Source organism: Neolamprologus brichardi, chromosome 23, assembly GCF_056152115.1.
Source record: "Neolamprologus brichardi isolate AB-2024 chromosome 23, ASM5615211v1, whole genome shotgun sequence".
NCBI classification, from domain to species: domain Eukaryota; kingdom Metazoa; phylum Chordata; class Actinopteri; order Cichliformes; family Cichlidae; genus Neolamprologus; species Neolamprologus brichardi.
In genome coordinates this window covers 12,696,163-12,721,267 of record NC_142125.1, presented here as the reverse complement: position 1 = coordinate 12,721,267, position 25,105 = coordinate 12,696,163, and the positions used below count along the sequence as shown (strand labels likewise).

Here is a 25,105-nt window from a genome sequence, read left to right as displayed (position 1 = left end):
ACTGCGGTTCACGGAGCTTTTCGATAAATTGACTTGAGGGAATCTCTGAGTGCTTCAAACGGTAGCTAGAATGGCTTTCAGGGCCTACTTTACAAGCTCAGCTGGTCTGGCAGCCTCAGTAATATGAGAAGATGTTTCTTCATTAATCAGCAGGCCAAGTGGTGTATTAGCTACCAGCAACACTGAGGAAAATATGCTGCTACATGAAGTTTGTCTCAGCCGTTTCCTCCAATAATTAAGTCTCTTTTTTGTTTTTGTCCAGTGTTATTATCTTTATGCTTTTTAAGATTAGAGAAATAGTTCATTACACCATTTATTCCTCGGCTAGTAACGTCTTATCTATTTAGGAACTACAGATTTCTAGACTTTTTTTATGATACTTTTGTGGTTCTGCCAACTTCTGCTCAGCGTCTCTCATTTCTACTTTTAAACAACTTCCTGTTTCTTGTGATCTCTTAACTACTCACAGTAGTCTGAATTACTAAAAACAACATTAACTCAGCCAGGCAGCAGCCTGATCTGTGTTACAAACCTCATTCCAGATAAAATCTGTACAAAGAGAGAAACCTCTCAAATTAAAGCTCAAATCTTAGATCAACAGTTTCAGCCAACTGCAGCAGTTTAACGCCTGTGACACAGGAACAGAAACAAGCGGCAGTGGGCTGTGTGTTTGATCGGTTTCCTGATAACTCTCTGGAGAAAACCTGAAATAGTGCATTTTGGGTAAACTTTCAAGTTTCACATCACCCTGTGGACGAGGTGGGACCTCAAATTACTTGCTAAAAATACAAAAATCTTTTGTACTTGAGGTTTTATAATGCAAAGAGGTAAAATTCTGCATTTTGCATTCATTAAATATACTAAGGTTAATGTGAGTCAGCCGTTTGTGAGGATGGGGGGCACTGACTGGAGGACACCAGGCCCAGCTAAGCTGCATCTTCTTTAAGCCTCCATAACAGGGCATTTATGGTCAGCATTGAAAAACAGAACCGGGAGCTTCAGATTAATGAAATACTTTTGCTTATGTTAATTATTAGAACCAAAAAAGTCAAAATTGTAAACTGTAAACAGTTATTTGTTATTTATTAACCTTTTCATGTGAGATTCATGTTTTTTCTCAAAAAACATGAACATAGATATTTATAAACTGTCACAATTTTTAAGTTTGAATTTTCATAATTTAATACAGAAGTGATGACCTTGTTCGTGTGCCTCACGAGAAACTCCCGTCCTCACAAACTACAACCACAAAAGCTGAAGTGAAACTCATGTCGTAGGATTTCACTGGACTGATTGCATCAGACTGAAGCTTGCTCTGCTCACTCTAGCTTCCTGTGGGGATTAGCGTGATGGCGTTCGGGCTGTGGAGGTCTCACCGTTTTATGATGGGAGGCTGAGGTGTTCTGCAGCTCTTCCAGGTGACCCTGGGCCACCGTTGTGTTTCCTTTTTCGGTCTTCAGCAGCTCCATGGAGAGACTGTCTCCTGTGACCAACCAGGACTTAATCTCCAGCTGGAGGACAGAAAAGAACAAAGTGGCACTTTTTCACTTTTGCCAAGCAGCATGTGTTTACTTTACTTGGTTTACACTGTGGAAACAACCCAACAGCCTAACCCTAACCAGCATCCGTTCATCTACAGTGGAATTTTTAACCAACAAACCACAACCAGGTTTATCTGAAGATAAGGACACGACAGCTAACTCAGTTTTACTCAGCACTTTGCAATCTTATGAAATTGAGCACGTCCATGGGGGGAAAAGCTTTAGAAGCCTAAGGACACATAAAGGCCTGAAACTTTCATCCCGAGATGCCGAGCTATGACAATTTACAATCGATCACTCCAATATTAACTTGTACGGCTTCTCACCTCTATGGGGTTACTGTTGACCACTACAAATATGATGCTGCTGGTGTCTGTTGCACTGCGGACACCAAAGTCCAGCAGGTTCTCCTTCAGACTGGGAGGCAGAACCAGAGGCTGTAAAAACAGGCAGTAAAAACAGCATGTTACACACTCTAAAGTAGATTTAAGTACCAGATTCAACAGCGATGTATTATGAAGCTATGATGCAGTCTGGCATTAGTGAACCAAACCACTGAGAGGCAAGAGCATCTATAACCAGCACAGGAGCTTTCAGTGGATATTATTTTATTGTTTAAGAGTAAACAATTGTATTTACAATGATAGACCGAGTTCGCCCGTCTGCACCCACTTCACGTTCACTGCGTACCTCCAAGAAGCCAGTGTAAGCCCGAACAGGCAGGTGAAACTTTGATGCGTTTGTGATGAGCAGGATGTTGCTGTCTATATGGATTGATGGTCGAACTGGTCGGAAGAGGAGGGAGAAGATGTAACGCGACTCGTGTGGGGGGATGAGGATGGGCGTGCTGAAGTTCTGCACCTAAAACAGAAAGAAAAACATAAATAAATGAAAGCGATGTCAGCGCGATGCTGGAAGATCAGACTTCACAGTCGGGTTGACCTTGGATGGGTCGTTCCAGAGAAATCAGTGAGTATCTCCAACCCGAGACCCGACAAGCAGGTGATTGTTTTACTACAATAAACAATGATAAATTCCATGAGAGCATATGCACAATGTACTTTGAGAGGCTGTAACGTGGAAAATATTCATATTACGAGGGTAACATTTTGCATGTCTATTCAAATTATTTTACCCAAAAAGATTCAGTTGAACTTTTCTCAGCTTTGACTGTTTTATGTTTCTTTGTTTAATGCATTTCTACTCACATTAAACATTGTTTTGGCCTCTTCGGGGAGGGACACGTTGTGTATCCGGATTGCGAAGCTGAAGGCATTCGTGAGGAAGATGGGTCTGTCCACCGGGTCCACGGGGCTGTCCCTGATGTGGAACAATGTGGCTGTGTGGTCAAAGCCCAGGTAGCTGCCACAAGAGGAAGCACACACACAGCAGTGAAGCTTCAAATTAACTCTTACAGCAACATTTTCATTTCTCTCCTTGTTCATCCTCAGAAAAACTTACCCGTCTAAAACCTCTGCTTGGTATGGGATTTCAAGCTTGGAATAACTCTTCTCTTTTGCTTTAACTGTTATTTTTCCAGATAACTGATATGGTCTTCTGGCTTTTGAGGCTACAGGAAAAAAAAAAAAAAAGATTCAGAGAGCAGATAAGACACTGCAAAACACATCCAAGGGCATGCAGGAGGAAGTTGCGCAACAGAAAGGAAGAAAATGGAAGGAACTTCTAAAAACTAAGTCAAAGGAGAACAACTAAAGCTTTTGATCATTTATACGGATGTGTAGGGATGGGTATCGAAAACCGGTTCTTGTTGAGAACCGGTTCCCACTGTTTCAATTCCTTGGAATTGTTTTCCATTTTTGCAAACGATTCCCTTATCGATTCCAGTCGCCTCAAATGACGTCACCACGTTGCGGAGCGTCATTTACCTGGCAGGAAACATGGCGGCTCAAACGCTCAAAAGTTTGATTATACTTTACGAGAACAGATGACAACAGGGCAACTTGCAATACTTGCAAAGTAGATATTTCATTTAAGGGATGAAACACTACGAACATGCAAAAGCATTTGCTCACAAAACACACGATGACCTTAAATGAATGTCGTGTTTTTAATTCCGCTCCGGATTCGTGAATCTCAACCCAGCAGCAGCGGTAACGTTTGCACGTCCTCTCCCGTTAATGCGGCAGGTAAATAATCAACTAACAGTGCATATTATGTTAGCGCAATCTGCCTTATTACAAAACCTGCCATTACTGTGCGTTTAGGTGACCATGATGAGAGAGACAGAGTCTGGCTGGCTCAGATGCTGGCAGTTCTCGCTGCAGTCTACCGGTAGCTTCTCCTTTCAGGCCAGGATAGACGAATGTCACCGAGCAGTGACTAAGTTTGTGGTAAAAGGCTGCCACAGCAGATGCCCCCAATTTTCGGTAAGTGAATGTGTTTAATTGTAGGCAGGGACATTACTGGATATTCTTCTGTAATTGCTACAGAATAATTTATGTTATACTTTGTTATTGCTACAGAAGAATATTTATTTTATTATTTTACATTTACAATTTTTTTCCCCGGGGACCCTGTGACACCCCATTGAAGAGCTGTAGGCTGGATCTCTTAAGATCTCACTGTTGGGTTTGTAAGGCCATGTTACTCCTAAATTTCTATCTTGTTCAAAGAGAAGATATAAAACAAAGTTCTAAGCTAATTGACCTTAGTGTTCTCCTTTTTTTAAAAAAAGAATCGATAAGAGAATCGATAAAGAATCGAATTGTTAAACAGAATAGAAAATGGAATCGGAATCGTGAAAATCTTATCAATACCCATCCCTACAGATGAGTATCTTGAAGGTGACGTTATGTTACTTAACATAAATTTATAAAGAAAGCTGCCAAAGAAGCATCATGTTCATGAGTTTCCTGAGGAAGAAGAAACAGCTGATTCAGCTGAACTCTTATGAATGACCACGTCACAGGTCAGTGTTAGAGACGGCGACAAGTTCAGCTTCCTGTGACCTGCCAAGTAAGAGAACTGAAGTAAAACTCAACTTACCATCAAAACTAATACTTGCGACTTTGGTATATCTGTTCTCTCCAGCTTTGAGTGTAACTGCTTTGAAGTCTATTGTGACGGCTTCATTTGACGGTGTTGTACGTACACTCTGAAAAGCAGCATGAATACAGTCATGGATTCTTAGTGGCCTTGAGATAATTGTTGTGTTCATGCTTTATTTTGCTTTGGATACGCACCGTAATGGGAACATCTTTTGTCCCTGAATTTAAAAGGTGTAGATTCAGCAGCTTTGGACGATCTGCAACACGAGGAAGTAGGAGGCAGAGATCAGAGGGAGGAGTCGGGGGATAGTTTGAAAAAGAAAAATACTGAAAGATGTCGTTTCTTTAGGGAAAGCAAACCTTGTGATCTGAGTGTACCAAAGTCGAGCATCTCTGTGGAGGAGTATATACCAGGGGCTGCAAACAATGAGTGAAACACGAGTGTTAGAAGGGAATAATGATTAAAAAGAACTGTCGCACAAAGGTTTAGCAGCACACCTGATGTGACCTCCACCTCTACGGGGAGGATGATGAACTGGTCCTCATTGGGAGCATTGGTTTTGATTCTGATGAAAGCCGTGTGGTTGTCCACATCTCTGGACGAGAAGCTGGCTCTCATCACCCCTTTTGTCTCAAATGGGGGAATCTCCTGGAGGAGGGGAGGGTTGGTCAGCGTCAGTGGGACCGCCTACTGTCCTTTAAAAACCTCATCTTGCTCTCATTCCCATTTTACTCTAATCTGTATGATTCATGGGTCAAAATAATCCTTTAGCTACTCTCGCTTTAAGACAACTTTTGCCTGATTGGCTTGAACAGCAGGTGGGTGGGGTTTCCCACATCACTAACAGCATACAATGACCTCATTATTGGAAACACCGGCCATGTTTAATGTGAACAAGCACAACAGGTCCATAGCTTTAAAATCAAAAGGAGGACTCACCCATAATTTTATAGTGCCTCCTTGTTGGCCTGTGGGAAGCTCTAGATGCAAATCCCCACCACTGGAGTACATCTCAACCACCTGAAGCAAAGACAAGAAGCAGACCAAATCAATCATCAAATAAAATGTGCAAATAAAATAAACAAAGGGTACAATGTGTCCGTATTACCTGCAGTGGTTCACTGTACGGGTTGTGGATGTTTATAAGAGGTGAGAAGCTGCTGTTTACTGGGACTCGGGCCCCAATGAAGGGTCGCAGTCTGTAGGGGTTTGGTATACCAACTCCGAAAACCTTCAGTTTCAAAGACAGATACGCAACATTAATCACATGTTTCACACAAAAGAAAATGAGAGAGAGAGAAAAGAAGGTGTGCCACTTAATTTGTACCTGGTATGTAAACACTCCATGATGTGATGTATTAATAAATAATGTATTTTCTACATTCCCAACTACTCGAGCAAGAAATACCACATCAAATGATGTGTTCCCTCCTGGTGGTATTATCTGTTGAGAAAAAAAAAAAAAAAAGACATTAATAAAGAGACACCAAAGAACCCTGAATACAAATCTGTAAAAGAATTACCCCCCCCTCGTTACATTTGGCTAATTGATGATGATTCTGTACACAAAGTTTTTATGCCCTAGCACAGGGGTGTCGAATTCCAGGCCTCGAGGGCCGGTGTCCTGCAGGTTTTAGATCTCACCCTGGGTCAGCACGCCTGAATCAAATGATTAGTTCCTTACCAGGCCTCTGGGGAACTTCAAGACATGTTGAGGAGGTCATTTAAATCAGCTGTGTTGGATCAAGGACACATCTAAAACCTGCAGGACATTGGCCCTCGAGGCCTGCAGTTCGACACCTGTGCCCTAAGCCTGCAGAGGTATGTAGGTGTAGGTGAATACAGCCTGATAACTGGTTAGTGGACCATCCTTAAAGAAAATGTGGCCCTTCACTTCAATAGCTAAGCCACTCTGACCCTGAAGGATAACGTCACCAACTCCAGCTCTAAAAAGAGAACCCAAACAGATCCCATGAGGTTATTCACATGCACTGACCAACAAACTTCTAACCTCACAGATCTCAACGCCCACTTCCACAACACCTGATCGTAAAAAGGTCCAGTGCTATGAAAACATCACAGCTCCATGGTAACTTTAGCATTTTGGTGGTGACGGTTTTTCAGTGGGCGATTGCTCAGGGGGATTTCTGAGGTGGATTCCATCCTGCTGCATTTATAACAACATGAGTAATCCACAACATGAGCTGCCTTTAAAAAAAGAGGAATAAATTATCTATGTTTGTATACTAAAATCATTCTCAAATATACTCGTATAGACTACAGCCAAAGCAGAATCTCCTGCTGTTGGAGGTCAAATGTTGAAAAAGGGGTGTTAGATGATACGTAATAGGTTAAATAATAAAAGCCCGATCAGAGATTAATCCAAAACATGCACTTTAAGATGTGCATTATTCGTTTATTATGTGATCAAGTTTTTAACTCTGAACCTTCATCAAACAGGAATTAAGCAGACTTAACAATTTCAAGCTTTTTGTGCACAACAATCTCTGAACATTGTGCAAAAGGGAAGAAGCTGACTGTGTAGTGGCATATGGCCATGGAGGGATACCAGATGAACAGGTATTCAGATTAGCACATTACCCAGTTTGTCTTTTCAGTCTACAAACCTTTTTCTGGTTTCTGTGTGTGTAAAAAAATAAGCTAATATACCACTAACCTAATGTTAGTAGGATGTGAGGAGGGAAAACAAAACAAAAACCACATGTCAGGGGCAATAAACCCTGTACCTATTTGAGTCCAAAATCCAAAGGTATCCATTCACGTGCAACGAAAAACAGTTGATCGCCTGACTAACAATTCAACTCTTTCCTCAAAACAAATAAATAATAATATGATGCTCTGTTCATTTTTAAAAAAAAAAAAAAACTGTAACTTGCTCTTTGCTGCGTTCAAAGAGACATTACTAGGAAAACAAAAGTGAAGGTGATGAAATAAAGGATTTTGAAAAAATGTACTCTACAATATATTCAAGTGATAAAGGCATGGGTAGAAAATATTACCGCATACTTTAAAGCAGAGACTCATGAGGTTGGGACCTGTTGGCAATCTCTTGTTAGTACAACCATAACTAAGATTCAAAGCACATGTTGTTCTACAGCATGTGATCAGAGGAAGGATCCCCAAACATATCTGCTACAGCAGCACATACAGGCTAACTGCATACAAGCTCGTGTGAAGTTTGTAATGGTGCAGTTGTCCTCCTAAGCTGTCAGATTTCACATTTAATAGCACAGTTCCCAGCAAGTTCTAACAGAAGAGTTTGCCTTTATCTCAAAAACGTAAAGACTCGTTGATCTCAGTTCACATGTCGTTTCTTGAGGGAAACATAAAGCATAAAGTTTACGCTGCACTATTCTGGTTTGTACATTTGTCGCCCTCTCATCAGACCTGCTGATGTGTGCTGCGTTATTAAAAGAAAGTGAGCTGCGTCTTCGGTTTTTGCATAATCTTTCACTCCCATCGGCACATTTCCGCGGTTGCAAGCTCACACCAACTTGCCCCGTTTAGTAAATATGCTCAAAATGCGACACTTTTCCTACAGAAAAAAACAAAACAAAAAACCCAAACTTGTTCCAGATTAATGGACACCACAAGAAAGCTACAAATATGAATGAGCTAGAACCTCTCACTTCTGATTTTTTAAAATGAGTGGCATCAATGAGTTCAAATCCATTTTAGACACAACTTTAACCGATCAGAGCAATGACATGTGTGACCTAGAGCTGAACGGGAAACGGCAAAGAAGGCCGTGATTGTTGAAGAACTGCCACGTTGCATAAACAGTTATGACTGGCCTGCATGAATAAGGGTGAGTGGAAAAGTCTGGCTGAATGGGAGGGGATGGAATGCACTGAAATGTGAGCTCTCATATTTGTGTGGTTACCTAATTCTGCCTAATTCTCTAATGGTTAATAAAAAAAAAGAAAAAAAAGAAATCTCCCTGGAGGAGTGAACCTGTCTGGCCTAGAATCAGTAAGCCTATTCAAACAAGCCTTAACGTCGCCTTAAAATCTGCACTGGCTTCAGTCCCACAGAGCGACTCGGTGTTTCTCAAGTTGTACTTCCATTTAAATGCAGCTATTAAAAGGACTTTGATCTTCCTGCTGACTGCTCAAACATACTTTTGTACAGAAAATATTTCCTCAGGTTATGATGCAAGATGATAACAAAAAAAAAAAAAAAAAAAAAAAAAAAAAGCAAGCACATTTATCTCAGCAAGGCCTCACTCCATGACAGATAGGAATCCTAAGAATGTGTGCATTCACCAATTCAAAGAATAGCGCACAAAAAGATCTGACTCAGATTCCCCTGCTGCACACCTGTATAGGCTGTTGTCACCACAAACACCTTGTTCTAGAAGATGATTCACTGGCAACACCTTGACAGCGTCTCAGCCTCTAAGACACAAACTGCCTATTGTGAAGCCACAGAACAGGTTTCTCATATAAAGGGAGGACTCTAATGAAGCACAGAAAAGCATTCAAAAAGCACGTACACATGATGCACACACCTTCTTATTCATGGGCTATTCTTTCTTTTTTTTTTTTTTTTTTTACTATTTTCTAAACAACTAAATACATCAAAACTACCAAATGACAAAAGCAGATTTTAAAAAAAAAGTGTAAACAAGTCAAAAGTGTCCCGTTTGCCTCAATGACATCTCGGAAAGGTTAAAGCTCCAGCAGCACGTGCCCAACACATCTAGACTTGTAGTCATCATAAAACATTACACACACATTTTAAACAGGACAGGTATGGAGCAGGAAAAACATAAAACAACCAAATATATGTAAACACACATAGAAAGATATGAGTTTTAAATTTTCTACTTATAAAATAAAAAAAAATAAACTGTAGCATTATTTTTATTTATTAAATTAAATGTAATTGTTTTTTTTACTCAATTAAAACAAATTATTTACATTTCAAAGAAACGTTTGAATTTTTTTTTTTTTTTTTTCTTTGTTTTTTTCCAACTCTGATTTCTGATCATGTTGGAGCAGGCTTTGGTGTGCATACAGGGAAACACAGTCCATGCAGCGTTGTTTGTGTCTACTATCATAAAGGGGAAATCACAAAAACATGTATAAAAGCCTGCCTTCAGCTTAAGCCCTGCAGTGAAGAAAAAGTCATGAGGTACAAAGAACCTAATAGAGGAGTTTAAAACAACAAAAACACAACTTTGCCACTGCAGACACCGTTTGTGCTTTTCTTTAATTTCTTGATCTTTGGCATTTTCTTTTTTTGTGTGATTCTTGTTACTTGCAGCAACCCCAGGGCTTCCCTTCTTGTGGGTAGCCTCTGCATTGATCAAAATCCCATAATCGTTCTCTCTGTGCAGATGAAAATTCCCAAAAACAACTTTTTGTTTTCCCAGCAGGCTCTGTGAGGGCACTGTGATCATTTTTCCACACTTTACTAAACTATGTCTGAGCGCATGATCAAATCCAAGACTAACTTTACAAATAGCTCATAAATATCATCATCATGATCTTCAGCCTCTTCTCCCATATTTTCCCTGCAGGATGATTTCCCTCCCCCCTTTTTTTCCCTAGTTGCAATAGAACAACATTTACAGGCTAAATGAAAGCAGATATTCATGTTTCATGAAGTGGTGAATATTCAAAGTTTTATTTAAAAAGTTCCTGCAAATGTTTAACAAGAAAATCCTTGAGACTTTAATTTGGTTAACATTTGTTTTCATTTTTTTTTTTTTTTTTTTAGGTTTAAAGGATATTTTGGTAACCTGAAAACATGACATGTTCTTGTCTTTTGTATGAAATACATTTTACTGATGATTGAATTTCAACTGGATTTTTCCACTCAGTGTGGGAACAAAGACACTGCATGAGTCAGAACAGCGTGAACGCAACTCTAAAGGACTGCGCTCATAATACATAACAGATATTTTGCTTTGCTTACATAATTTGATGTGTCAATAAATAAGTTTGATGGCTTTAATTTTGATTCTACAATTTTAAAAAAAGAGACAAAAATAAACACATTAAAAACTCCTCACTGCTTCCGTATGTTGCAGAGCATCACATTACCAGTGACAACCAATCAGTAAAGACACTTCATGAGAGTCACAGGTCTATCCTCTCTCCTGTGTGTTTACTGTGCACTATTCATCCATGCAGTCTGACTCGTGTGTATGAAGACACAGAAAATGATAATACTGATAAACACAAAGTCAGTCCACTGAATTCATTTTCAAGATTATAAGCGATCAACTTGCTTACACACAGCAATAACACACACACACACACACACACACACAAACGCACAAAATAAATGTGGTTTCAAAGATTTTAAAGTGATAGCTACTTACCCTATTCTGGAAGAAGGATGCGTGAAAATGTGCTGTTGTTGCTGATATTGATATCAAACTAATTTCTTCAGAGCTAGGGTTATGTAAATAAACTTTTTCCATTTTTGGCATTCCAACGGGCCTGGAAGGAAGAAGAGAAGGCTTGGTTAAAGTATATAACAATATATGTAAAGTGGAGCCATAACTCACATCTCCAGCTTTCCATTTTTATATTCTTGGACTGTATTACAATAGCTTTGCATGATTCACAGCTCAAATTAATCGTTTTTGCATTATCCTGGGCTTCGTGCCTCTGTGTAAACATATTAGCATATTAGGGATATCCCCTCTCACTGAGATAATACAGATCAAAGAGATCCAAGACAGGAAAATTTGGACTACATATGCTGACCCCAATGTTTGAAACACTGGCCATGTTTAATATGAGCATCCACCATGACGCATTCAAAGAAGAAACCGAGCAGCACTTATAAACATGCCTGGAAAATTAAAGGTTTATGAGCTTGGGGAACCGACCAGTTTAGACTGTCTTACGTTAACAGATACTTCAGAGATTTTTGTACATTAACCTACAGGTGTAACTTTCCTGTGGGGACAGGATTTGACATTCAAAAGAGTGACTATCTCTGCATTGTTAACCCAACACCCCAAGCTCATCATAAACTCTTTGATTTCCTGCCTCAGAGTGAACCTGTGATTTCTGTTATATCGGTATGCTATGAAAATCAGCTCGCAGATACTCGGAACTCTGCGTGTTTATGATTCTCGTTACTGAGTGAAATAAAATTGAGGGAAGTTAGTTTTCAAATTCTGCTAAAAATATTTTGTCTGCTGGTTGAATCTGAAATAATCCCCTGAATGCTCTTTGACACAAAAAATGTATTAAATACATTTTAAAAAGTCATCATTCTAAAGTCGAGCCACCATCATCACAACCACAGTGACACAATTTTTATGCCCTTAAAACAATCACAGCTGATAAGCGAATTGTTTACTAAGAAAGTAGGACAGGCCGGCGACAGCCGGGTGTCTGAGTGCGAGTGACCCCCGCTCCTCCGAGCGCTCCTGAACCTGCACCCTGGTCGTGTAAAACTTAGCCACGCTGGGTGGGTGTGCCTGACTGGAATGTGACATATTAAGTCCTGCGTAGGTGAAGCTTGGGTCTGTAAGAGCTAAAGCATATGTGGTTTGTAAAATGAATTCCACAGATTGCTCAAATATTTTCTTAGAATTTATTGTGGACATGCAGGTGCACTCTGAGTGGAAGTGCACTGCAGAACGACTAATACCTAAGAGCTGTATGAGTACGACTAATACTGGTTAATATTATGATCAGTTATTTAACATGTTTACTCTCAGACCCACAGAAACAAACAGTAAATTTATTAAACTTTTTAAAAAACAGGAGAAGAAGAAACCTGTCTTTTTATCTTTCGAACGATTGAATGGGGTCAGCTCTATATTTCCATGTATGGTTATAGTTTTTGGGGGGGGGGTTTGTTTACCATGAATTTGTCAACTTCTCCTACAACCTTTGATATGTATGTTTAATTATACTTTAGCTTTTTTGATTGTATGTTTCTCTATAGACTACACTGGGATGTTTTGCAGTGAATCGTGACATTTCCTGTAGCAGATGTCTTGATTTCAGGAGTTGAAAAAGTACGTTTCTGTATAAAATATGACTGAGCGATGAAATAGTTTGGTTACCTGAGCGAGAATTAAGTGAATTTCCTTGAATTACGATCATATTTCAACTCCGTAAATATGTAAATGTGGCGTTAATCAAAACTTTCACAGCCTTGTGGTGACTAACATTTTAGTGAAGGATGTGGTAAAAAGCAAAAAAAGACTTTGGCACGATACTGGTTTTATCTTTTAAAAATTGCCGTAAGGCAAATTGAAGTCTGATCCAATATTCACTCAAGTGCAAGTTCAAACAGGACCAAACAAACAATGTGAGAATCAAAGCGTAAATCACACCACTCCAAAGAGAAAGAGAGACTCACTGTTCATGAAAATCCAACATTGGAGGTTCAAATCGTATAGGTCGACAATTCCCACGGTGTGTGGACGTGCTGCGAGAGACAGGAAGGTGTGACAGCAGCAGAAAAATCAAAATAGGAAAAACAGCCTCCATGTTGGTGTGCATTTCAAACAACTGAGAGGTCAAAAACATGAGCGCACGGTCAGTCTTCAGACTTTTTTTGTGAGTGCGTTAACCAGCAGTGTGACCACTCCCATTGGCAGAGCATGATTTCCATATGTAAAGTCTCCATGAAAATGTAAAGATTCACAGGAAAGGCAAAAAAACAACAACAAAAAACCCCACCTCTCTCTTTGTGTCACCCTTGGTGTGTATCACTCCCCTTACAATAACAACTAGTTTTGAGAATCGGGTAAAACTGGCCCCGTCGCGCAGCTCGCCAAACCTGTTTGACAGCAGGTGTATCTTAACAAGAGAGAGGGCCGTCCCTAAATACAGGCAACTCGTCTTTTTGGCCTTTATGCAAATCGCATGAAAAGAAAAATTCATCAGCAATGCAGACGTGGCACTCAGCGGAGCCTCGGGTAAAATATGTACCGCCTTTACAAACACCACAGCATACAAGTGAAAATGTTTCATTGTTATTTTTCAAGAATCTCTCACAGGTAACTGCTCTAACACTACCTGGCAACTTACAGGAGATCAGTTTCACCTTTTTACTACCCAGACAAAGGAATCAGCAGTGAGGAGACACAATGAGCTTCCCGCAGCACACAGCACACTGCCATCTGCTTCTGCCATCGATGAAACAACTACTGACAAATTTCGTGACATTAAGGAGTCAAATGGGTCCTGGCTGTGAATCCTGTCACTGGGCTCAGCGCTAATGTGCTGAATGCCGGCATGTAACTGGAGCAGCCTGAGGAGTTCACAGTTAGGACTGGGCCTGCTGGCCACAGATCTCCATATGTGCAGTGACAAGTTAACATCAGCATGGCCAAAGACGTCAAAAACGTCGTTTTTTAAAGATTCTGTTGGTTTTGTGGTACATCACATTATCATTAAAACCATTTGTCGGTGTTTTTCTGTCAGGAGAGCGTGTATTTTTTTTTTTTTTTAAAGTAAGGTCATCATAATAAAACAAACTTAACACAACTAAAATAATAAATATTATCCTCTCTGGCTCTTAAATACAGACCTTAAGAAGCTGCCAGGGGCTTGGCTGTGATCAAGAAATCCATCATCTTTCCGTCACCAGGCTTCGCTTACTCTAACAGTGGCTAATCTTAATCTCGCCAAGTGGTCACAAAGGTGGTTATCAACGGCATAAGTCAACACCAGGTTTCCTAATGTGGCGATAAGCACGTTCGCATGAAAAACGTGGTGTTCTGACTGATCAGTAGGTACCTGTTGATCTCTTCTCTCAAACACAAGCTGCTCCAGAGCAGAACAGGGGTCCAGCACAAGTTACAGTGGTTATTTACACCAGTAAGAAGAGAACCATATTCACAACAGTGAAAACACCTACTCCTGCTTACTACACCAGACCTCTGGCGTTCTGTAGTTCTGTTGTACCACTTTCTGTTTTCAGTTTGTGTTTCATTTCCTGTGACTTCTGTGCTCCCTGGTTACTGTTAGTTGGTGTTTTAGTATTAGTTGTTTATCTTTTGGTTACTTCCTGTTTTACTTTGTAAGCTCAGTCTCACCGGTGTCTCATTCCCGTTTTACTTCCTTTTTTTTTTTTTGCTGGATTCCCTCCCTTATGTTTCCTTGTGTATTGCTGGGTTTCCCCTTTTTTAAAAAAATTTTTCAGACTAAGTCAGTTTTTTTGCCTTCACTGAATAAAGACTCCTTTTGTTTCTTACCTGCCTGCCTCTGCATTGCCACACCAAATATACAACACCACTGTAGCTGTTTGTTCACCAGTACAGAGGTTATCTGACAAATTCATATCGCAGACAGACCGGTTTGAAACACCACACACACATACACATAAAATAAGAAAAAAAGGGGAAGTTTAACATCTAAAAAGGACTGGAACACACACACTGACCTCAAACATAACTGTCTAGGGAGTGGTCACGCCATGCCCCTAAAGATAACCTTTTTATGGTTTACATGCTGTCTGAGCTGTATGCTGGACCCTGATAAAAACATCCATCTGAAAGGTATGCGAGCCCTCTGTGACACTTCAGAACCGCTATACAGGAACATGATGCAACCAACTGACTTTTTACACACTTCCTGTAATGAAAATAGTCCTTACTTGTTTGAGCACTTCTGCCTGTTGTTGTGCCAAAGCTGGGATAAAAAGAGCCTGAAGCAAATAATAACTTCCTCAAAAAAAAAACAAAAAACACTTCAGTCACATTCGACTGCATGAAAGAATCCTGCCTGCTTCTAACAGCTGCTGCAGGCTAGAAAACCAATGCCACTGTGGTTTGCTCTGCTAGACTCGACTCATCCTAGAACATGTGGCCAGAAAAGCACTCAGGGTGACACAGACAGAGAGGTTCCTTTGATGATCAACGGCACAGATATTTGTGGATCATCACACGTAAAAAAAAAAAAAAAAACATTATCTGCATCACTTCAAGGTGTGGTCAACTCCATCAGCTTGTGATGATGCTTACACTTCATCGCTGGTTGGTAAATGACTTTACTACATGACACAATAGAGTCACGGAATTCTCTCAAAAAAGAAGGAAATAGAAATAACAGAACATTTTCCTAGTTTATTTAGAGTAAATATATGACTTTAATCTTAAGAAAGAAGACAAAAAATTGCAAATTTATAAGACAGAAATGCTTTCAAGCAGGAAAATAACTTTTTAAAAAAAACAAATTTGCCCTTTTTACCCACAATTTCATTTTTTTTGTATAATTTTACCCCCTAAATGATCTTAACATGCTGTCACAGCAGCCGCATTGAAGCAGTAAAACCTGTTTTGCTTTAACACAATACACTTTGTGTTTGCTTGTTGTCCAGGCAAGTTAATGTAGAAGCACACAGTTTAAATATACAACTACAACATTTTATTGAATTCATGCTAGTATAAAAAAGGGAGGATTTCTCATACCTTTGTTGATGATATAAACTAAAATCGATGTCAGACTCTCCCTGCAAGCACAACACAAACATACAGTAAGAATTAATCACAATATCAAAAACCAGGGGATTAATTTGGTAGTTGAGCAGGGCTTTAGCCTCTTCTTGCTCTGTGAAGGTCCGTTACAATACCATTTTAATGGCCTTACCTGTAAAAGGCTGCCCTCGCCAAAATGTAGAACTTCTAGTATTGTGTCTGACTGAATGAATGCTGCAAAGAGAAAAATAGGAAGATCAGAGAGAAACACATTTTTACACTACATAAAACAAAGCTAAAAGGGGTAAATGTTCAATAAATAAAATCATAGCATACTGATGTGTGTGAGCTGCTGATTGGGTTACCAAAACCAACTAACGCTTCATTTGCATGGCAAAGCGCCTTTTTGAAATCCCTGAAAAGGTACAGACTGATTTATGGACTGGAGATGGCAGCAGCTGCCAATTGCCGTCGAATTTAACAAAATAAAAACCAAGTTCACAATATTATTAAATAAACCTTTCTGATAGTGGCTCCCCATAAACAAGTCAGTCAGTCCTTCCCTGCTTTAGATAATATTACCACTAGATAATAAGATAAACTTCCTGTATGAACTTTAATCTTGTGTACTGAACTAGAGACAAGAGAAAGTTCAGCCTTCAGATCTGTGCTCCTTTTCGGCTCCACGTGCGGCGAAAGAAGGATCTAATCCAAAGCTACTTTCACCAGAAGGCTAGGTGATGAGCCTGATCTCAAATATACCATAGTAGAAAAGCAGCTCATTCATTAGCTAAGAGATCAGATCAAAACCGGATTTTTGAGTGGGTGTGAAAGTGATCTGGTTGCAGTTTTTTAACTTAAATGTGTTTTTCAGCTCTGAAATTTGAAAACCTTCATTAAGTATATAAAAAATGTAGAAAAAGGAAACAAAACAAATCAAAAAATACAAAACATCTGAATTAAGAGTGTAGAGAGGGAACAGCCTCACCCCAGTCTCCAGCTAAAATGTGCTTCAATACTGCATTTACCTGACCAACCCAATAAACCCAGCTATCTTATTTTACTTTCTTAGTTTGATTCTCAACTCCAATTTTCATTCAGATTTCATTAAACTAAAACATTCTTTCACACTTTTTTTGTGTTTAAGTTTAGTCTCAGTTAGGTGTACAGGTTTTGCCACCAACAGTCTCGGGAAGTGGGGTGTACCGGGGGGCAGTGCCAAAGTATGTGGTACAACCAATGTGTTCAAGTTGTGTTAGTCAGCCACGGAGAGAGCGAAACTCTAACATTCAAAGAGCTAAAGAGCTGAGCGTTAAAAATAATGCCATGTCCACTGCAGCCACCAGTTTTGTTTTTGTTTTCTTTAACGTTTTTTTCTGTGCTTCTCCCACTCTGGTGAACTTCACTGTTAGTCTCGTCTCTGATCTGGCACATTCATCAACCAATCAGCATATGAACGATGCGCAGTGCCACACACATTGAGCGATATGTAGTTGGGATTTTGGAGGACTACACCAGAGCATTTTTCTCCAAAGGCTCTCTGTAAAGCATTAAAAAAAAATACATACGCAAACAGACACAACTGCGGGAGCAAAACCTGAGCATAACCCAGGTCTCAATCACTGCTGTGAACACAGAGCAACTCTGCATGTTTGTTTCAGGGTGTTATATAAATGCCAGGGTGGGGTTAAGTGAAGTGAATCTTCAGCAACCACCATTATCGACATGGTTTTAAAAGGCCGGATGTCCCTTCCATCTGCAGAGCTTTAAATTTTGCCTTAAACTTAACAGATCTCACAAGTTGTGCTACAAGATCGACCTTTTTCTGTGTTCACAGCTCACTGTCGGCAAGCGTAATTGTTACGTTAAACTAACTGCTATATTTAATAACACCCTGCAAGCTACAATGTATGTTTTAAATTCGAATATCTGAGCAGAATCGGGGGATCTAAGCAGTTAAGAAACATTTCACAACTTCATTGAGCTGATGAGACAGAGCCAACATCAGGCTGAGCAGAGGTGTGAAAAAGCTACACTTTCTGCTGTACATCACGAAAAAAAGCTAACAAATAATGAAAGTCTCAAGCTCTGAATACACGTCTGCACAAAATTAAACCGAATCACTCAGATGTCCTGCATCTTTTAAGTCCTAAATAAAAAATGTTAAGCTCAATCCCATCTCTACAGCAGAGTAAAACCAACCTCAGCTCAGTATGCCGTGCTCACTGTCTGTTAAAATTATATGTCTTTACAGTGGCTTGAAAAAGGGGTGGATGTCGCCATTTGACTGGCAGGAATAGCACCGGCAACACCTCTGTGGGTGTTTCATTATACAGTGTCACCAGTCTGTGGTCCACAAGGATGATGTGGCATTGGTAGAGATGCAAAACTCCATGGCATCAGATTTTTACATGAAACTCCACCGCTTTAGCTCTCGGCGTCCTGAGCTTACGAGTTTGTCAGGAGATCTTGAAATCGTCTCAGAATGGACACCCGGAGAAACAAGCAGTGAAACTGGTACGAGAGTGAAAAGTACTTTGCAGGCAGACATGCTGATAATGTTTCCACGTAGAGGACGCCAGTCTTTAAAAAATAAAAATAAAAACTACAACACTTCTAAGCCATTTATGTAAATCTACATGCAAATTCTGTCTTATTTGCTGCACAGTGACACTAACGTGTCTGTCATAGCCACTGCCTCACCACCTCCAGATTACAGACAGATCAATGTCTGAATCGAGTAGATCAGTATGATAAGAGAACACGAAAGCGAGCAGCTGTCGAGTATTTTTTTTTCCTCTCTCAACTTTCTTACCTAAAACAGTCACGATAGAAAGATAACTTCTTAGCGTTTAACTTTAGCTACAAAGCTCTCGTTGTTTTTCTTGTGTTGTTATTCAATCGTGTCCGTTTCTCTCGCCCTAGGAGCTCAAACTCGCCGCTGTTTAGTTCAGCTCCAGCTAAGGTGAACAAAGGGTTAGGATTAGATCCATCCACACCAAAACAGCCTATTCAGCCTCATGGATGTTGTACAAAGTATGAAAAAAAAACTGCAGTAAAGACAGCAGTTACTCAAACTTTTCAACAAAATGCATTTCTATCTTTGGTTTGGAGATGCCAGCATTATTCCAGAGGAAAGAAAATCATTCCTCAAGGTCATATTGTAGCTCACCTGATTGAGCAGGTGACTCATTTTCCAGAAGCTATTGCAAGGGCCGGGGTTCAAGTTTACCCCAGAGTTAAAGTCCCTGCATGGCATTACCCACTTCTCTCCCTGCTTTCCTGTCTCTACTGATCTGTCATGCAAAACATTATCCTTAAAAATCATAATTCCTAGATTTACACTGGGCGTTTGAATCAGAAAGGTAAAATTTCACTGCCACTTTGTCTGTGGAACAAACAAAAATGATCTAAAGGTAGTAAAACTCAAAGGTTTCTGTGGATGACCCTGGGGAAGGACCATTTAAACCTATCCAGAGCTTAACCGTCTAAAAGATGATGCTAAATAATCATGAATACTAAACAAAGGGTAAAATTATTACATCGTGAAGTTTGTTTTTGATGCAACGCTCTCACTTTTGCTCCTGTTATAAATCAAATCACACCCTTTTCCCCCTCCCTAAAAATGCAAACTCACTGTTGAGTTTAGCTGAATAAAAGAGAGCGTTCAGTCAACAAGGTCGATGCAGAGGAAGTAAAACTCAACATTTCCTCTGTGAGGATTAATGAAACGGTCGCCTTTGTCTCTGGATCACTCGTAGTCTTCAAATCCCGTACAGGATCTAACTCCCAGCTGGATGACCCTGAGCCCATCGCCACCCTCCGTTTTTCCTCTTCTTCTGTTGAATTATGTTTAAAGTTTGAGGAAATACTTGGTAAAAACTTGCATGATGCTTATCAAGTTAATGAATAATCATAATGAAAAAAATTAGATTACAATATCTACCGAAATTGAGATTATAATATTGTCACGATCGAGCAGGCTTACTCCAATTTAAAAAAATGTGATTGTGAGTCAGTTTGACCACAATAATGTTGTAGTGAACCTCTGATATGCGAACAGCCTAAATTTAATCAGCTGACTCAGTTTGCACTGTTGGTAAAAAGCATGACAAGATGAAGTCAGACTCTAAGAGTTGCTAAATAACTCATGAATTCATTCAAGTGCCATACTGGAGTGTGAGGCATTATTTTCAGGCAGCAAAAAATAATTAAGTGTTAGTTAATTAAAAGCCCCTATTTTTAATTAACTTCACACGCTTTGGTTTTTATAGAAATTCATTTTAGTTGAACTACAACTTGTTGGATCAATTTTTAGGGTGAACAAATCCATTATTCCCCAGAGTTTGTTGTCACAAATCAAAATCACAATATCAACTAAAAAATTGTGGATTATATTTGTTAATCTAATGCAGTACTGTGATTCTGAATCATTTTAACCAAAAATAATGTTGTTAAAGGGCGAGCCTAAATCCAGTGCAGACTGTGAAAACTGCAGTGAAGTCATTGAATAAGCAAAACAGCAACACAAATTATCTGTAAAATGTTTCACAGGGGAAAACTTTTAGTATTTCTAGATTTCTCGACCTAGACGAGCTGATTGAATTACAAAGACGTTAAGTACTTGTATTATTTATTTATAAAGAGTGTAATATACTGTAATATACAGAGGATGACTCGTGAATTTGGACAGAGATACAAAGCTCAAACTGTCCCCGTGTGCCTTTTACACTCGTTTTCTCAATACATCATCCATGAACTACAAAAATAATAATATAACAAGTATCTGATAGTTTTTAAAATAAGTGGTGTCCGTTTGGGCTGGGGGAATGTTTTTCATAAAGCTTGAATATTAACATTACGCAATGGTTTTTTCTTGCTTGGTCCATGAACCACTGTGAGTCTGACACCTCTGCTCTGAGAGTTGCTCAACAAGTAACGCAATCACCTGAGTGCACTTCTTGTGAGGTCCAGGTTCATGTGGACTAATTCACAGGCACGTTTCGGGGCTGGCTGGGACCACCTTGGCCCTGGATGACAGCTGTGTGCCAGTCACAGTGACCTGACACGATCAGAAGATCGATAACAAGCGGCTGGAGCCCAATCAAACAAACAGTCGAGGCTTTTCCTCACTGAGCCCGGTATGAGGAAGTACTGCTGGGCAGCTTGTCCCCTACAACTCCCCTCTGTCTGTGCTTCAAGCTCCCCCAGAGGCTCCTCTGAGCCAGCTCTAGGGCTAGCCGAGGCTGTAAACCCTGTCATATCTCACAGGTAAATTATTAGCCGAACTAAGCCATATAAGGAAAGAATGACAACATGACAACATGCTACAGACGAAGCTAACGTCCAGAGTAAGGCCAAATACATTTGGCTAACTAACGGCAGTTCTTTGTCAGTTTAAACACAGCCTGCTCCCTGTTAGCGTTTAATAATAATTCAGCACTGCTGGGTCACTGTTAGCACCGAGCTGGTGTAAAGTTGGCCCGCAAAGGTAGCGCTAAGCACAGCACACACTTGGTGAGATGTCTGCGGAAGTTAGCTCCTGCTAAAGCTAAGTTCCAAACCTTGTTTATTCGCCCGCGTCGTGTGAATAAAAGCAATAAATAAGATCCTCAGGAGCCCCACGCAGGCAGCTCTCCGTTTCCTCCTCTGGCGACAGCTCTGGGCTCCGGCTTCAGTCGCCATGCTGCACGTCTTTCTGTTACGATAACAAACGAGCAAGTGTGCGGACATGCCCGTGTAAACCTCTGCTGCCTCTGTCAATCATAGCAGTGAAGAAAAAAAAAACTCCCGAGAGCAGCGGCGGCGGCTAACTACCAACAGGACGTCGGCCTCTCTCAGCTCCCTCTTCCTCTTCCGCTCCATGTGACGCGTCACCGGCTGCCACGGACAGCAAGCGGTCATTAAACAACCTTATCACCGGGATCAATAACAGGATCAAAGCCCAGCGGAGACCTTTCAGACAACACAAATTAAACGCTAGAAAGGAATGACACCGTAAACGTATAAAACTAACTACATTTAAATTGAAAAACGAGGAATATTTGGTAACAGAATCTGTCATTTTTGGAATATATACTTTAAAGCTTTATTTATTCATTCATTCATTCATAGTAGACAGGTTAGTCACTTTAACTGCCTCAATCAGAACATAACATGCAAACTCCACAAAGAAAGGACCAATGCTGACCTGAGCACCACCACAGCTCTCATTCTTCTCACTTTGGTCATATTTTACATCTTGTTTGTGCAGAATATATATTTCTAATAGAAAACTGTCTTGAATTTTGGTCTTTATATATAGGGTGAGACAGAAGTGCTCAAAGCAAAGACAACGCTCCTCCAGAACATGCTGTCAGCTGCTTGAGAATCCCTCAGTGTCCGCTTAGACCCAGACCCAGATAAGTGGAAAAGGATGGATGGACTATAGTTGAAAATGAGATTGCTGCATATAGTCCTTCAACTTTTTTTTTGTAAATGTAAATAAAAATCCAACTATTCTTGTGTTTACAAAGGAAATGAAAATAGTAATAATAGTAAACGCTGTCAGTCCTGTGTGTAAGTCGACTTTTCTCCTGCATTTTTGTCCTCTTTGTTAAAAACGTATGATTCTGAGGTTTTCCTTTGATCTTTCTTAACCACTTGAAATAAAGTTTATTGGAAAAAAGAGACTTTTAATTGCCATTTATGTGCTGTAATCATTTAAATTATAAAAAGAAAAACTGGGTGCTGAAGTTTTCCAGCCCTTGCTTGTAGACATGGACTGTGGACACGGATTGTCCTTAGCAGGAGTCCTTCAACATGCACAGCATACGATCTCTCTGCAAGAGGAACAAGATATAAAGGTGAAAATAATACCTTAGTTACTCGGGCTTCTGGGGTTTCTCTATTAAATGGTTCCAGTTTGCATCTCTGACTTGGGTGCAGTAATAAAATGTGTTCCTAAGCTGTAATGTTTCCATTACAGAATTATTATTATTTCAGTGCTACAAAAGACCAAAGTCACTTGTGTCAGACAAGTGTTTTAGACAAATGACATCTCCCCTAATTCTTTGCCATTTACGTCAACTAATTATTTCTAAGGTAAGTAATTCCTGAGCTTTACTATTTTTGTTTAAAGCAAAACACCTCAACCGATGTGACAAACAACACCAGTGTGTACACACTGAACTATGCTCGTACATGTGCTGTGATCTTCCTTTGGTCCAAACATTTTCAATAAAGCAGAAAAGCAGCAGTGAACATCCTCCAAATACTGGCTTCACAGAATTTACTTATATAGAAAAAACATCGCCTATAGATAAATGTAACTATGGAGTACAGAGGTTACTGATTGAAAGAGATAAATCCAGACAAGTGCTGACAGGTGCGCAGTGAATCTTTTAGAGGTAAAAATGGAGATAACACAAGGTCGTGGAGCCTGAAGATTGCTGTTGCTGACACAACCTGCTCTGCTTGGTGCTCTTTAACCCTCTGATGTCCGTGGATCAGTGTTTACTTTCACTTCACGCCTTGTCTATGGGTGTAAACAAATGTTTCCTTGTGAACCTTGAACTGAATAAGAGAGTCTCTTGTACTGAAAAAAGCAGCGCTAGAGCTTTTACAGGACAGTGACTATCTGCAAAACCTATAGTAAGATAACACAAAGATTGGACTTGTTTCATTACGAGGACAAAGGTTGGTGATTTACTGCTGGCTGCAAAGCTTCTTGTTATCGTCAGTAATTTTACCCAGGGGATAAACTGTATTACTCATTTACACTATATGTAGCATCAAGTATTGATATGATGCACAAATCTGTGACACACAGATTTTTTAAGTTAGTTAGTGTTGTATAGGTTTATTTGATTTATTATCAAGCAGTCTTTGTATATTTTTAAACCTGGTAAAAAAAAAAATCAATAAAGTAATCAACAGTGTGTCTACAATTTGTTCATTTTTTAATATAAATGTGAGGTTCTAGAAGCATGTCTCAATGATGAATAAAGAAGTTATGGTGCAATTAGATGTTTTACTTGCTTGTGAAACATAAAAGAGGAACGTCTCCATGTTTTCCAGGCATTTCTGTAATATCTGAACTAGAACTACAAGTCACTAAATGAGATCAGTTCCATTGTTAGTGAAACAGAGTAGCTGACATCTTTATTGAGGTAATAGTGCTGTGTCACTGACAAATAACCATCTACACGTGTCACCATGTGATGTGTGCCGATCCAAATGTCAGATGCCTGAAACAGAATATTCCTAGGAACGATGCAATTTAGTATCTGATAACCAAATCCAAAAACAGCAAAGTCCAAGAGATAAAACACAATCCAAAACAATAAGAAGCCACAAAAAAATAAAAAAATAAAAATTCCAAAGTGGAACACGGGACTATATATACACAGTGGACTGATTACTCAAGAGAGAAAAAAAAGTAAAACTAAAAAAGGACACAACAGAAGTCTGACCTTCAAAGTAAAACAACCAAAGGATAGAGAGCAACACTAACAGATACCTCCTCTCTCATTTCCTAGATTGCACACCGTGGACTTCTTGCCAACTCATCTTAAGCTTGATTTAGCCTTCTGCAGGAAATTCCTTTTATCCCTACACCGCAATCCTTTAATGTGATGTCAGTAAAGAGTCATTTGGCACATTTGTAATACAAAATATTTTTAACGGCTTAACTGTGATCTCTGATTTCAGATCTAACAGTGCTGATGACATTTTTTCTATTTAGGGTCACTTTGAATTCAATTCACAGCAGAGTGCAATGTGACAATATGTCACCTATTTCAATCACACTGAAACAGAGAAGCGCAGAAAGGTGGTTCATCTTACAGAACTGAAACAACATTTGAATAACAAAAGACTGCTGCTTAGTTGAGTCCTCCTTCTGCCTTGGCTTGTATATTCCAGCTTTCATACATTGTAGATAGAGAGAGGACAGAGAAATATCACCCTGAGAGAGATAACACAAACGAAAAACCAAAAACTGAAGGTCAGCATTACAGGAAAGATAATGAAATCGCAACAAAAACATCAACCGAGTTAAAAAAACAAAACAAAAGCAAACCTCCAACCAGTGAATGATGCAACAGTCTGCCACATTTACAATATATATAAATATTTTTTTTATGAGTGC

General features: G+C 39.6%; 1 protein-coding gene across 1 annotated transcript in view; it reads right to left on the bottom strand.

Moving 5' to 3' along the window:
* tmem131 (transmembrane protein 131) overlaps window positions 1–21,829 on the bottom strand; it is a 35,452-nt gene extending 13,623 nt beyond the window's left edge. Inside the window, exons 1-17 of the mRNA XM_006790394.3 lie at window positions 21,540–21,829; window positions 16,148–16,209; window positions 15,970–16,010; window positions 12,912–12,980; window positions 10,903–11,023; window positions 5,878–5,994; window positions 5,659–5,781; window positions 5,490–5,570; window positions 5,048–5,198; window positions 4,910–4,966; window positions 4,745–4,806; window positions 4,548–4,656; window positions 3,003–3,111; window positions 2,750–2,903; window positions 2,232–2,402; window positions 1,868–1,978; window positions 1,377–1,511 (exon numbers count right to left, since the gene is read on the bottom strand). Coding sequence (XP_006790457.1) covers window positions 1,377–1,511; window positions 1,868–1,978; window positions 2,232–2,402; window positions 2,750–2,903; window positions 3,003–3,111; window positions 4,548–4,656; window positions 4,745–4,806; window positions 4,910–4,966; window positions 5,048–5,198; window positions 5,490–5,570; window positions 5,659–5,781; window positions 5,878–5,994; window positions 10,903–11,023; window positions 12,912–12,980; window positions 15,970–16,010; window positions 16,148–16,209; window positions 21,540–21,708 — 1,842 coding nt within the window. The 5' untranslated portion in view covers window positions 21,709–21,829. The remainder of the gene's footprint in view (window positions 1–1,376; window positions 1,512–1,867; window positions 1,979–2,231; window positions 2,403–2,749; window positions 2,904–3,002; window positions 3,112–4,547; window positions 4,657–4,744; window positions 4,807–4,909; window positions 4,967–5,047; window positions 5,199–5,489; window positions 5,571–5,658; window positions 5,782–5,877; window positions 5,995–10,902; window positions 11,024–12,911; window positions 12,981–15,969; window positions 16,011–16,147; window positions 16,210–21,539) is intronic.
* Between the last annotated feature and the right edge of the window lie 3,276 nt (window positions 21,830–25,105).